This window comes from Strix uralensis, chromosome 5 (assembly GCF_047716275.1).
Source record: "Strix uralensis isolate ZFMK-TIS-50842 chromosome 5, bStrUra1, whole genome shotgun sequence".
Lineage (NCBI taxonomy): Eukaryota > Metazoa > Chordata > Aves > Strigiformes > Strigidae > Strix > Strix uralensis.
In genome coordinates, this window is record NC_133976.1 from 38,231,763 (window position 1) to 38,246,922 (window position 15,160).

The window sequence follows — 15,160 nt, forward strand, 5'->3', positions numbered from 1 at the left end:
AGCTGGATGTTTTAATGCATTTAGTGAGCTGAGGGTTGGGACCAACATTTGCAAAGAAGTAGGGAGATAAACAGGATTTGATCTGCATAGTGTATTTCTGTCCTCTGTGTATTGTACTAGAGGAATTTGAATTTTCTTTTGAATAATTCTTCTCTGCTGACTATATAGTAGGATCTAGTTCAAGTGGAGGACAGGATTAGTTTTTTTTCTTTATTTGTATCATGTAAAAAGTAGTGAAGATTACTTTTTAGCTAAATTAAATAAGCTTTACCTAGTATGCAGAAACTTTTTTTTAAGACTGTGGGTTTCAGAGGAGCAACAACATACACACCCCTGCTAATCTGACTGTTAGTACCAACATCTGTCCATATGGCACATACTACTACTCATACACTTAAAGATTTCCGTGTAATTGAGTTTATTAGATTTATCTGGATATAAGAGGAAGGTAGGGACCTTTTTTCAGACTTATCATGCAGTCATATGATCTGAAGATAAATGCTAGGAAATAGTGATCAAAACAATTTGACTGTAGTTCTGCTGCTGGAATAAATAAAATATTCATGTGTTGGTCTTTCTTAGAGTAGTGTTTCTGAATCTCTAATTGCAGTCTGCATGCTTTGGATGGTTAAGAAGTTAGGGAACATTTAGCTATTATGAACTTAATATATTCTGTAAAGGTTCTTAATCATTCATAGAACCAAGTTTAAAACTAGGGTAGAGTATGTGCAGCTCACAAGCTTTGTTACATAAGTTCTCATAAATATGATACGTACAGACAGATCCCTTTGATTTGAATGTTGATGTCTGTGTAGCAGGATGATTAGAAAGTGACTTATTCAGAGGTTAAGGCTTTTTTTATGAATTTCTCCACTGGCATTAGAATTTTATTATTATTATTCCTGAAATGAAATGAAGAGCAGCTTGGTTGTTTGGTTGAAGCTCTGTGCTAAGCACTGCAGTTTGTTTTGTTCAAGCCTAAACATACTCTGGGGTACAATAAAGACAGTAAATGCTCTTGAGACTGCTTCAGATTTAATTCCAAATAAGAATGAAATGCAAATTACAAAATTAATTTTTCACACATATCCCAAATGCATCACTCGTCTCCCTCCACTTTGCCCAGCCAAGTCTTTATGAATCCAGAAATGCAATAAAACTCATAGTCTATTACTTCATTCTCTCATTTCTCATCTTCGTGTCTTACTGCACCAACTGACATCTCATCTCTCCAGCCCATAGATTGATAGCATCCAGGCTGTAGCCTTGGTGTGCTGATTAGTGAACCTCAAAGATTCATGTATATTTTGGCTAACAGTGTAGTTGCTTGCTTGAACTTTACACATCTTTCTACAACTCTACAGATTTTTCCTGAAAATCGTGTGTACGTGCATGTGTGTGTGTGTGCATGTGCGTACATATGTACCTTTTTGCAACACCAGAAAGGTTGGTGATTTTTTTTCCAAGCCTTGTCAGACAGGATGTGGTGGGGACAGCAGTTTAGTGACAGTACCTTGAAGTTTTAGTCTTAGTAATGAACAAATACCAGAAGTGCCATCTCCATTATATACAACTCTCTGAACCATCACTAGTACTAGCAGATTAAAAAAGTACTCTTCTTTCTGAGTAGCCATGAGTTGATATTGTAACAGAGCCATTCCCCAGTTAAAATTATCTTTGTCTCCAAATTTTGGAGAAAGTGAACTATATAGTCTGGCAGAAGTAAGAGTTGTGATGTCTAATAAGTGTTTATTTTGCTTTTAAAAAAATAACTTTACTTATACAAATTCTATTTTTACTTAAATCATTGAAGCAAAATTCCAAATTCAGGCATTTTAAATTCCACTCAAAGAGCCATTGGTGATAAGACATTAGTTCAGGTTCTGGATTTAGTTCCTGTTTGCTCTGCTGGCATTGGCATTGAAAGTAAATGCCTTAGTCTGGCAGGATATTCTGCTTCACTTGAAGAATCCTTCTTGGCTGAGAAGCTGTACTTGTTACCCTGTTAAGCTGCCATCACCTGCAAAAGATGACCACGGGGATAGTTTCTAAGTAGATTAAGGGTTAAACAATTAAGTCCTTAGTACTGTCACAGCATAAAGGATGTTCCAACTTGCAAAAAAGATGCATCAGAAACCGCCACAACTCTAATTGAAAATCAATAAGCTTTCTATTAGTACTCAGATTAATCCTCTAGAGCTGAAATTCAAGCTCTAGATGCCTGTAGTTTTATAACACATGGATAGCTGGCCATGCTAAACCTGGCATTGCCCTCTATTTCTCATTTCCTCTCTGTTTAATCTTCCATGAGGTCTCTCTGAAACTAATGCACATAAATAAAACAGCTGTCCCGATCCACTTTCTTATCAGCACTTTCAGTCTGTCTTTTTCATCCAAGACAGTGAATTAAATATGAGATCTGATTTGACACAGAACAAGAGAAAAACACCAAGAGACTTTTCCTTTTAGAAACAGTATTTTTTAGGCTGGAGATCTTTGAAATATGGATGTGCTTTAGTATAAAAGTTGAGTGGCTGTTTTAGTAAGTGTAACACAAATTTCCATTCTATAAATGCAAAAGAGAGAGGTTAAGCTAGGTGTGTTTGATTGAACATGACATCTTTTTTCCTTTTTCTTTAAATGGTTCAGCAACTGGTTTTTGGAGAGTCACTGTCCCATCTGCAGTAAGTACCTGGCATACTCACTAGGACTGAAAGCTTAGTCTTTCTGAAAGTTTTGTTGTGAGTAAAACAGCCCTCCGTTGTCAGATTTCAGAGAGCAGTTCGATCACTAGTCATTAGTATCCCTAAGGCAAGGTGTGAGGACTTTCTCTTCTACACACAGGTTTAGGTATGGTAAACAGACTGAAAACTCTTTCCCATGCAGTGTGTGCGTCTGTCTGTCTGTCTGTCTCCCTCTCTTTTTCTCTCCTTTTTCAAACAAGTAAGAGGAAAGGGAAGGGAACATGATCCTGTGAGTCCTAAGGGTTTGTAATAGCTGTGAGGGAGGTACGCATATAAACATAGTCTACAGTAAACCTTCAAATTGCTTCTTCACCCAGCTGCATCGCCTAACTTGCAAGTCCTGCAGGGAAGGATGATTTTAAACTGCTGGTGGGCACCCAGGATTGGGGGGGGGGTGGCCTGAGGGATTCCCTAAAGCAGCGTGCTCCCTGACTGCCCTAGCCAGGCATCGGCCTCTGACTGGGACAAATCTCTCCTGTTTGCATAAAGAACACTGCTTTGTATGCAACTGTTAGCAGACTGATGTGTCGCTATTGGGGTGACAGAGAGGTTTGTGATACATCTGCCATTACCTGGAAGCTCACTGAGCAGAAGCTGAGGATATTGTTTATTGTGTAATGTGGGAAAAAATTAAGGAAATGATCACTTGATACATTACTGCTGTGACATTTTAAAAATATATTCAGCTGTTCCTCTAAAATATTAACCAATCATGAATAATGCAAACCGAGGATGTTTAAAATTCAAGAACAAATGCAACTTTATGTTCTACCAATTAGGTTTCAATTACATTCCAGTGTTATTCTCACCCCTAGAAAAAAAAGACATAAATTATGACTTTCTGCATTTAGTAACATGATGTGCATTGCTGGCTCTGTCTGAGCATGGGAAATAAGGTGTTTACAGTAAATACATTTTCATTATCAGGGGAAAGGTTGTTAAACCATTCTTGTTGCATCAAAAAGTGTCTTAGATGGGTCACTAATGCTAGAGGCAGTTGTGCGTTTTTTTGTTAGGGCACAGACATGGTGAGCAGGAATTGCTTCATTTTCAGTTGGTGCTGGCATTGACTTAGATGGGAGACTTATGTCAGGGTGGGTTTAAATAGATGATCTGAGGCTTACCTATGACAATAATACTAAAAAGCCCACTTGTGTGTGGAGTTCCAGCCTTTTTCTGTGTAAATACAGTGACTGCATATCTGTATCTGATAAACAAATGCAAAGATATTGCCGTACACGTACACTTGATCTCTTTTCTAAAATTGTCCTTTAATCTTTGCAACAGAATGAGTATACTAAATGCATATTGTCTTGACCCCAGTATTGTATTTTAATTTAGAAGATAATTTGTTAAATACTTCAAAAACAGAAGAATTCAGGACAGATAATTTGTGGCTTCTGATTTTGGAATGGTGTTCCTCCTTTTTAATTTGTTTTCTTTTCCTTTTATTGTGTTTTTAGTGTTGCGATCTTGGATACCACGCTAGTCTGAACAGAGCCCTAAGAACGTACCTTTCTGCAGAGTATAACCTTGAAACTTCCAGGCATGAGGGCTTAGACATCATTGAAAATGCAGTTGACAGCTTGGAGCCACGAAGTGACAAGCAGAGATTCATGGAGATGTACCCCACTGCTTTTTGTCCACCAATGAAATTTGAGTTCCAGTCTCATATGGGTGATGAGGTCAGTATACTGACAAGTATCCCCACAGTGACTGTTTCTGTTCCTATATACCAAGACAAAGAATTTATCCCCTTTTACAAAGAGATTGGTAAAAACTGTTAATTGCTACCCCAAAGCAAGTGGATCAGCAGTAACATTTTGCAAAACTGGCAGCACTGTTCTGAGTTTCTTCAGAGTTCTCAAGAAAAAAAACATTTTGTGTTACTGTACTCTGTATTACCCACAATGACACTGTTGCGAATTTGCTGGCCAGCCTGTGCTCAGCCCAGCACCGGTATAAGAACTGGCTTTATATCTTCACTGCTTGCCTCACCCATAACAGAGCTTGTGGGTGCTATTTGAGAGCAGCTGCAGAGCTGCTCCAAATTATGCATGCTGAAATGCAGCCTTTTCCCCTTCTTCCTCCCCCATTTTATCATCTGGATATTTCAAGCATACAGGATGCCCCAGCTGTGCCCTGTTCTGATACACCAAAGGCCAGTAGCAAAGCAGAATGTAGAATCACCTGTGTACATCTTTTATCTGAAGTTAACTCCAGGGTTTGCATTTCTGTGTGATAGAGCAGCAACACAAAGCAGCCATACAGCAAGGCTGTGCTCTGTAGTCATAAGATGCGGTACACAGTTCCACACCTTGTAACACATAAATACTTTAGATTTAGATGGACTAATTTTATTGTCTGCTTTATTAAACTTTTAATAGCTTTGGCAGGAGTTCACCTAGTTTTAAGGAGAGCAATCAAAGACTGTTAACTGTTTTTTTAATTCCTGGCATCTTACAGCTCTTTTTGATTCTTTGTTAGGTTTGTCAGGTCACTGCCCAGCAACCTGTGCAAGCAGAGCTTATGCTTAGGTATCAGCAACTACAGTCCCGATTGGCCACACTCAAAATTGAAAATGAGGAGGTAAGATCTGTGTCTACAAGGTCTATGCATTGAACACCATTTTCAGCAAGGTGCAGTGTTTTCTGTCTTGTCAGAAGCGCGTAAATGACCCTGAAATGTCTTAAATCTGTATGAGCTGTTTTAATTATAAAAATCAAATACTGGCAAATACCCTAAGATAGATCCTTGTCTGCTTTATAGAGGTTTGGAAACTTCATCTTTTACCTGTCCGGGCATTCACATTACCGAGTTCTGTGTTTTGCAGACGCTTCAGTGTAAACTTGTTAGAGCACATATTTTTAAAGTTTTGTGGCAGAAAGCCACTGAGCACAGTTATTGTATTGTGCGACCACCCTCTGTTCAGTCCCCAAATTGCTATCTCTGTAGTACAAAGGATTTTGGACGGTCTTTCGTGGTATGTGAGTCAAAATCTCTTATGCTCTCAGCTACAGCTATTTATAAACACAAGTACTGAGTGCCTGCAATGGGAATAGTTCACCTGGTAAAATAAAATGTGTTTTTTTGTAAAATACAGAAAAGCTATGCTGTTCTTTTTCCCCCACTCTGGCAACAGAGAGAGGCCTCCCAGTGGGTATAAATTGCACTTTTATATCATTTAAGGCAGTGTTAAAGGCCCTCGGTTTAAATGAGAATCTGTTCCTAAATTAAAACATAGGGATAATTTAATTTCTTGGTGTACTTTACTGATAAGTTTTCAGGATTCCAGCTTTTTTCATTCTATATTATGTGCTGAATGCCTAGAACAAAGTGTTAATGTCCCTGAAACATGTACAGTAGTCTTTAAAAAAAAACATTTGAATTCAGAAAGTATCTCAAGGTAACAAAGACAAAAAAGGAAGAAGAAAGATTATTTCTTTCAGTAAAGTGAAGCACATAGGTCATAGGGGGAGAAATCATGTTGTCTAGCATGGAAGGGATATTTGCCTACGCTGGAGATGTCTATAGAAGTGTGTATGATTTGGTTAAGCTGACTCTACTAGAGATTCTTCTGAAGCAGAACTGGGAGGTAAGTCATATCCCTGTGAATCTTGCCCATTACTTTGCTGTGTTGTGGAAACACTGCATCCCCTGTTCCACGGCCTCCATGCCCTGGTTTTCACTATGAGCAATGGTGCTCCATCGCTCATAGGAAGTACTGTGGGCTGGTGTAAATCATTCTTTCTCCAGCCCCCTCCTCCATCTGTGTATTCTACTTCTGCAGTCTAAACATCACTGTGGTCCTTACCATAGCACTCTGGAGAACAGTGTAACAGATTTTTATCTTGGAAGAATATGTTGTTCTGGCAGCCAGATCTGTGGATGTACATATTCAATCTAACACGTTGACCACACTTATGAGAGTTGACCCTTCAGAGCAGTGTATCATCTGATTGCATCCCAGATTAGGGACCATAATCAAATCATGTCACATTTCAATTCTAATTTCAGAAAACAAATGCTTGAGAATGCTATACAGCAACAAATGAGTACATCCATGTTTGTGAATTGGACCATGGTAAAGCAGAGAACTAGATAGGAAACCTAATCATGTCATTTTCTGTTACATAGGTATCTGTTACAGTGCATCTAATTTTTCACATTCACACACCAGTTTGTTTGGGGGAGTGTGACAGAGAATTATTTTGAGTAATGAGTTTCCCTTCTAAACTGTTCTGATATATATTTATCTTGCATTTGGCAAATCATGCTTTTAAACACCAGGTTAAGAAAACAACCGAGGCTACCCTGCAGACAATACAAGATATGGTCACCATTGAAGACTATGATGTGTCAGAGTGTTTCCAGCACAGTCGCTCAACAGAGTCTGTGAAGTCAACAGTCTCTGAGACATACCTGAGTAAGCCTAGCATTGCAAAAAGAAGAGCTAACCAGCAGGAAACAGAGCAATTCTATTTCATGGTATGTTGGTTGCTTCCTCATTCATGTGATACAGACCAAACACCTGAAGTAAAAATCATGCAGAAGTTCCTGGAATTTATGTGCCATACATAGTAATAGATTGATCTGCATCTCTACAGAAATTCAGAGAATATCTGGAAGGTAGTAACCTCATCACAAAACTTCAAGCAAAACATGACTTGCTGCAGAGGACACTCGGAGAAGGTAAATATCACACAATAAACTGAAAAGTGATTTTCAGACTATACAATGAACCCACTAAAATGACAAAGGTATGCAGGAAAAAATTACAAAACTTAAAGCTTAGCTGTCTATGTCTATGTAAGCATAGATTTGATTTTTACCAGCCATAGTTTTGGTGCAGTGGCAAGAGTATGCACTATAAATTGATTTTATTTCTTCAACAGATATTTATTTCCACTGTGCAGACATTTAGACAAGTGACTATATTTGGAAATGGAACTGTTGAATGAAAAATCTCGTGTCTGAAAGGAGAGCTGACACAGTCAGTGGAGGGTGATTTAAGAGCTGTGACAAATGTACTGTTTCTACTTCCTAACAATTTCTGTTGACTTGAGGGTTTTTTAAGAGTTGGGAGAGAGTGATATTTTTTAAGCATACAAAATTATCCAGGACACATCTCTTACAATGGACTAGCTAGTGCAACATTTCTGACACATGGACATGAATGTCCTTCTTGCAGCCTAACAGCTCAGTGGAGCATTCATGAAAGGTAAAAGGTGAAATCCTGACCCCACTGATGTCAGTAGCAAGATTCTTACAGACTAAATTTAATGTTGAGTTTCTACAAAGTATTTGCATATTGTGAACTGGAATGAATGAAAACTTAATGAATAGCTCTATACCTGCTGATTGTCATTATTGCATATAAAATTATTGCATTACAAATTATGATAGCAGAGAATTATCTGTTGTCCTGAACAGTCTCCACAATTTTTAAAAATACATCTTAAAATATAAACCAAGACAACAGATGTCCATGATCAAATGAAGTGAAGCTGAATTAGGGCAGTAATGAATCAGGCACTATACACAGCTCCAGCCCACCTCTTACCAGCCCTCCCAACAGGCACTTCTTCATGGACCAATGGGAAAAGGAAAATCACACTGCAAGCCTTGATGACTAGCCACATGGAGTGTTACAGACTTGAGAGGAAGTGAATTACACTGCAAAGAGTACAAATCCTCTCCTGAAGGTTAAAGTCTGTGATTCAGAGTTCAGACTCAAGAAAGGAAACTTGTTCTCTAAAGAGTGTCTCTAAAGGATGTGTCAGTTTATTTTCTTTTTACTGCCAAATATCTGTTGCTAATCAGATCTCTTCTTGCTTTTAATATGATTGCTCAGATCCACAAATCCAGTTGTGGAGGTGCCTAAAGAGCTATTAACAGTTCAGTAGCTATGACCCAAACAAAGCCCCTGTCCAGGGAGTGACTGAGGTTGCAGTAGGAAATAAACAGTGTTTTCTTGCAAGGCTGGACTGTATAAGATGGTAGCTGGTTTTAGACAACTAACTACATTATGTTCTTTCTCATGGAAGTTTTCATTTAATAGGATTTTTTCTTGAATGCTTGCATTGAACAGTTTATTCACACAGAACAATGTGCAGCTGATGTTAGTCAAAAAAGAGGAAAATTTTCCTCCAAAAGTTCACAGAAAATGTATTTGAAAAAATAAAGTGAATGTTTGTTATTTGGAAGCTCAGTAAAATGCATGATCATCTACTGAAGGGAGAAATATAAAAGGCAACAGAATCTTTTACTAATGCATGTTGGAAAGAAACAAGGAAAGAACTGTATGAAAGGAAATCCAAATAGAAACTTCTCAGCAGGGTGACCTAAGTGATAAATTGCCATCAGGCTCTGGGCCCTTCTGCCATGCTCAGACATGCTTGGACCATTTTGTTTGAAGAGTTCCCTTCAACCCACCAGCTGTAACCCCAAATAGTTAATCTGTGTTGCCCACAGTGTTTTTGCACATAGTTTTTGCATCATCATAGCATAGTACATACAAATAGTACCCCAAATGTATACATCCCATTCAAAGCTGATACTTGGGAGAAAAAGGAATCATTCTTGAAGGTTAAAAAGTTCCAAGTACCCTCTTCTTTTGAGGCATGTGCTTCTTTACAGTGTACATGCCTGGGGAGGAGGACCTGGATTCTGTACATTTCTTGGATGGAGATTGTTGAAAGGGTAGAATTACAATGGAATCAAGAACATTCGTGCTGTAGCTAGTATAGAAAAGAATTTGTAGGAAGTGAACTTCTCCCCTGCTCCACTCAAGCTGCCTTTTCTGGCAGCATTAATTTCAGCAACACAGCAGACAAATAATACAGGGTGCTGTATTAAGTAATGCAGAGGAGAATGGGGGAAGAGGGAGAGGATTGTCTCAACTGCAAGTTTTCCTTTGGCACCCTCTCTTGCTTTTATTCAAACCTGTACAGTGTAAGGATGTAGGCTGAATAAATCCAGATTCCAGTCTGGTGTCCACAACATTGACAGCTTTTGGCTTCTGTCCCAGTTCATCACCTGCCTGCTACAGTCTGTTGCTGTTTATGGACACAGCAGATACATATCCACGATCTGCACATAGATGAAGTGCTCTGTGCTGAGTCTGCATCTACAAATTTGGAAAAATAAATGAGAAATACTCAAATGACATTGATACTAAACATAGGAAGCTCACTGACATGCATATTAATTCTGACCCAAGGCTCATCTATTGAATGAACAAATGAACAAAGCAAAAGGAAATGCAAGAAAGAGAATAAGTAGTTGTAAAAGAAATTGCCCCTGTGTCCCAGATAGTTTTTCCCTAATCTGTTAAATATCAGAGATGTGTTTAAAATTGCCCAGACTCAGGATTTATAACATCTTTTGTTTTAGTAGGATTTATTATTGAGATTCTTGGTCTCAATGAAGTTGGTTACATGAGTAGGGAGAAGTTCCTGGTTTACCCTTTTTCTGTCACAGGTTATTTTACATACTCTTCTTTCATCCCTCTTTTTCACCTCTCTAACATAGATGCCAACAATCTTTACATGCCTTATTAATGCCAGAGATTTTTCCCAGAGCTTATTCTTTGTACCATCTTCTGAGGATCCCCACTCTTCTGGTATTGCAAAGTATATTTTCAGATTAGGATTTTCAGTACTGTGCAGTGTTTCAGGTGCACCTGGTCATTGGCACGTAATATTATGTTTTGCATATCACTGGTTTTCATTCTTTCTGCAGTCTGACAAGCTTTTTTGGTGTCACTTTCAAATTGAGTGGTGTTCTTAGACCTAGCCCAAGTGATGCTCAGTGATTTTCAGAGTCAGTATAATTATCTGTAGTTCTGTTACCTGCATAGGTATTTAATTCTTTCTTCCCTAATATCTTACTTAAACCTCTTAATACTGGATTTCATTTGCCATTGTGTGTCCTGTTCCTTAACATGGTTAAACTCCGCTGAAGGGCTTCACAGTTTTGTTAGGACTTGATACAAAAGTATTTCAGTCATCTGCACAATATTCCGCCTCCTTATATGCTGTGATCTCCCCAAGACATTAATAAATGCATTATCTATTACGTTAAATGGTCCTAATGGGGAGGCTTGAGTAAATGACTGTTACACTTTTGTCATGATGAAAAAAGACCGTTTAATTCTGCTCAGTTTCCCTTTTCTTCACTAGTTTTTGATCAATGAGAATATTTTGCCACTCAATCCATGGCTGTTTTGTTGCTTTAGTCGCCTCTTGTGAAGAAACTTATCAGGGGCCTTTGAACGTTTAAGTAAATTAATTCAACTGATTCTCCTTTATCCAGCATTTTACTGACACATTCAAAGAATGCTAATAAATTAATAGGGCACAATCTCCCTTTTGGAAAACTGAGCTGGTTGGAATTTATCATACTGTGACCTTCGTATTGTTTCATTATTTTGCTTTTCATTATCATGAGTTGACATGGTGCACATACCTGACTTACTGGTCTGTTCTCCTGCAGAGGTTACCCAGAAACCTTTCTGCAATACGGTATTTGCTTCTTTACAATTCTCGGCAGTTCTCTGTGGTGTTTCCCAGTGGTAGCATTGTATTTTTTTCTTGCAATACACAGACAAAAGAGAGGAAGGATTCTTTCAATAGCAAGCCATTGGTGTCTAGAGCTCTGTGTTGTCAGCACTGAAGAGGGTTTAGGCACAAGGGGAGATGTAATCTAATCTTGATGCAGCTCTATTTCCATATCGATTTAGCCACTAAAACACATGAGCACAAACAAGATACATTGTTTGGAGTTTTACTTCAAATTATTTACAGTATCAAGTGACTCTTTAATCTACAGACAGGCTTCTTAAAAGTCGTTCCATAAGGAGTTGTGTTTGTATTTTAAATGTAACCATGGAGATGGTAGATAACTGCACTGCCCTGTTTGTTGTATAATTGTATATCTTTTGCTGGTAACATGAAAGTAAAGGTTAAAAGTAATTTGCGAAGTGTAATTTAGATACAAAAAAAAAATCTACCTAAAACCTACAAATGATTGTTTCCTGTTTATTGAAATTTTCTAGGTCACAGGGCTGAATACATGACAACAAGGTAAGATATTTTGATTTGGTTTGATTTAGACTTACAAATGTAATAAAATCTTAGAAAGTATAAATTTTAGAACAAGTTTTTAAGGTTATATAACGTTGTTACATAAATTGTGTACAGGCCCTGTGTGGTTTAACATTCAGCGTTTCTGTTTCTGCATGCTGATGGGTAAAGGACCAGGCTGTTCATCTTCCTCATTCTTGTGAGCTGCTTAGGCCAGTGTCTAGGACAAGCTGGAAGACCCTTAAAAATATTTGTGAATCACACATCAGATTTGGAAGTAACAGGGGGCTTTTTGGTGCTGAGAATAATTTTTTTTCAGTTGCTAAAGATACCTTGCCTCTCATGGTTTGTGATTCACTTGGTCAGAATACACAGTTCAGAAGAACCTGATACAGAGATGAATTTATGTGACAGGCTGCATCTTTGATAACCTAGCTCTGGACAGGAATATCTGCCTCCCCCAGCATCCATGTGTTTGATACTTAAATGGGTCTATATGTTCACAGAAGAGAAGGAATGCAGTGTTAGGTCTCCCTGCTTTGTGGAGTACATACTTTTTCAGTTGTGTAATGCCACACCTGCAATGCTGCCTCCAGACATAAACACAGAGGAGCTCTGCAGCCCCCAGGGTATCGAACTGTGGGGGGCAATGACAACTGTTTGGATTTGCAGCTGCCACTTGTGTGTATCACTGCTATGGGTGCCACCCTTCCCATCCTGGTGACGGCAGGAACATCCAGCCCAGCTTTCCTGGTCTCACTCTTCCCTTCCCTTTCCATGCAATACATACCTGCTCAATGTCTTCTCTTTCTCCATTTTGCTTCCTGGACAGGAATGGCCTCACCACCACCCCTCATCTTTGAATTTTACAAAAGAAAAAAAAGAGTCTTGCCCTCCCAGATCAGCAATTTGGATCTGGCTTCGGCTTTGCCTTTGCTGGATCACTTGGTTTTGTATCATTTCTTCTGCCTGGCACCTATATTCCTGGGAACATCTCTACAGACTTCAAACCAACCTTTCACTGACCACTCCACGGTCCATTTTACCTCTGTAAATGGACTTACTCACCTTCTTTCCTTACACAACCCCAGTTGAAAAGCAGTAATAAATCGGAGCATTCTTCCCAGTTGCTGACATTAATTCTGAGATCTGTGCCTTAACTCTGCCCCCCAATACTACCAGGAATGCATGGAAGTCAGCAAGATTATGTCTAATGAGAAAAACATTCTTTCTTGACTCCAAAGCAGGTGACTCATCAGGCTCACATCATCCTAAATTCCCTCCTGTGTAAGCAGCTGAAAGAAGATGATGGATTTAGGCAATGATTGTACCTTAGTAAAGTGGGGGAGCAGATTGAAGCCAACTTACCTTTCTTCTCACAGCCGGTCACTTAAAGAAACTCTGAGAGAGTGGGGCTTGACTGTCCATTCCTCAGCACCAGTTCCCCTGTTCCAGCTGAGACCTGCCTATTGCCTCAGGGTTCAGTTAAGTTTCCAGGCTCTAAGAAATGCAAACAAAAATGTTCTTCAAGGTCAAAGTTAAATGTAGAAGCGAAGAAGATATCTTTAAAGATGAGTTTAAAATAGCAGGTAGTACCCAAACAGACCAAAGTCCCATCACTTAGTGTTCTATGCATTATTGTTTCTCACTGTTTCCAAAACATTTGATTTTTTGCTAATTCCTGAAAAACCTATAGAAACATTGGACTACTGGTGCAGGGGAACTAGGAAAGCTGTTGGCATGTAGCTTGCCCTGACATTCACAGAATATATTGTAACCTAGAAAACAGTATTTATTTCCTGTAATCCCTTTCAGTTGTAGTCATTACATGTAACACACTAGGTAGACATTGTGCAGACCAAAGTTCTCTGTGTTCTTCCTTTTTTTTTTTCATTATGCTGCTTTTGTTTATTTGTTTCAAGTTGATGATATTATTTTAATTCCTTTAGCTAATTTGCAAGGTGTTTCTTTTCTTGTGTGAAGATGTTGGTGGTTGGATGTGGAAGGCTAAAGCTATTTAACCTTCCGGGCTCTAGTTGAAAATGCAGTCAACTTGGTTTTGAAGCACCTTAGGAGTATGCTGAGCAGCTTTAATTTGCATTTGAAGCTTCTCCAGCACAAAACAACTTTTCTGCTTGATAAGAGGTGCTTCCAGTGACCTGTGTTCTGCTGCAGCTGGCAGGATGAATTCCAGTGGTTGCTGCACATTTCATGCATGACCACAACAAAAAAGGCCATTCTGATTGTGCTGTGTTTGGAATAAATGTATATGTAAAACTATAAAGGTGTCAATATTTATCCATAAGAACATCAATATTTATCCATAAGTAATGTGTTCTTAATAGGAGAGTTCTCCACTCTTTAATCACTGTTACACTTAAATTTGATGGAATATTTGATAAGTACTGTGTTTATTTCTCCCTTTATAATGTTCTGTTGTTTTGCCATGAGTTTATACAGACGTTTCATTTTATTGTGTGACTTAATTCTACCTTGCTCAGTAATCATATTCCCTTCCCTTAGGCCTCCAAATCTTCCCCCTAAGCCCCAGAAACACAGGAAGCCCAGACCCCGATCACAGTATAGTGCTAAGTTGTTTAATGGTGATTTGGAGTCATTCATCAAGGTACTGGCACCAGCCACCCCAGTGGCTGATCTCAACACTTCTTACTATAATGGTCACTACCTCACATGAGCTGAGGCAGATCATTATGTTTAAGTCTGTCCTGGGGCTCTTTTCTTTCCCAGTTGATCAATATAATACTTCCTGAAGTCAGAGAGAAAGAGGGGCATTAATTTCTCATGTTAGCCTCCCTACGATTTTGTTAATCAAGTAGGGACAGTATTGGCAGCCTGGTTTTATTAGGAAACTGAGCATCATATAGAGGATAGGATGTAGTGGTGCATCCCACGACTTAGCACTATTTCCTGCTTGCCATTTTCATTACATTCAGTATTCAAATCTGTGGAGAAGCAGTATTACCCTGGGTTTGATATCCAGCTTTTGATTTCCTATGACTTTAGGAATTTATTATATTGTGTGAAATTGTGATCACCGCTATTCTGGATCTTGTATCTTTGCTGTATTTACTATCTTCTTCTTTTTCATACTTTTATTTCTAATAATGCTTCTAGCCGAGGCCGAAGGAACTCTCACACAAGACATCAGGTATCGTTCTGGTGACAAGAGAACCATCTCCACCTCACTCTCGGGTTGCATTCACACCTGGCTCAAAATTAGTTCTTTCAAAGACCTGGAGGGAGAAGTTTGCATTAAGAAATGAGTGTATGAGTACAGCAGGCAAAACTGAACCAGAGCACAATTCTGCA

General features: G+C 38.7%; 1 protein-coding gene across 4 annotated transcripts in view; it reads left to right on the forward strand.

The window, feature by feature from the left end:
• Positions 1–15,160, forward strand: part of SRGAP1 (SLIT-ROBO Rho GTPase activating protein 1) — a 156,344-nt gene that overhangs the window by 106,594 nt on the left and 34,590 nt on the right. For 3 of the 4 annotated variants that reach the window (XM_074870502.1, XM_074870503.1, XM_074870504.1), the window contains 6 exons: positions 4,208–4,429; positions 5,232–5,333; positions 7,035–7,232; positions 7,352–7,436; positions 11,803–11,830; positions 14,966–14,999. In XM_074870502.1, the coding sequence (XP_074726603.1) occupies positions 4,208–4,429; positions 5,232–5,333; positions 7,035–7,232; positions 7,352–7,436; positions 11,803–11,830; positions 14,966–14,999 (669 nt within the window). Of the gene's footprint in view, positions 1–4,207; positions 4,430–5,231; positions 5,334–7,034; positions 7,233–7,351; positions 7,437–11,802; positions 11,831–14,353; positions 14,457–14,965; positions 15,000–15,160 lie in introns of all 4 variants that reach the window. The other variant, XM_074870505.1, reaches the window with a different exon arrangement.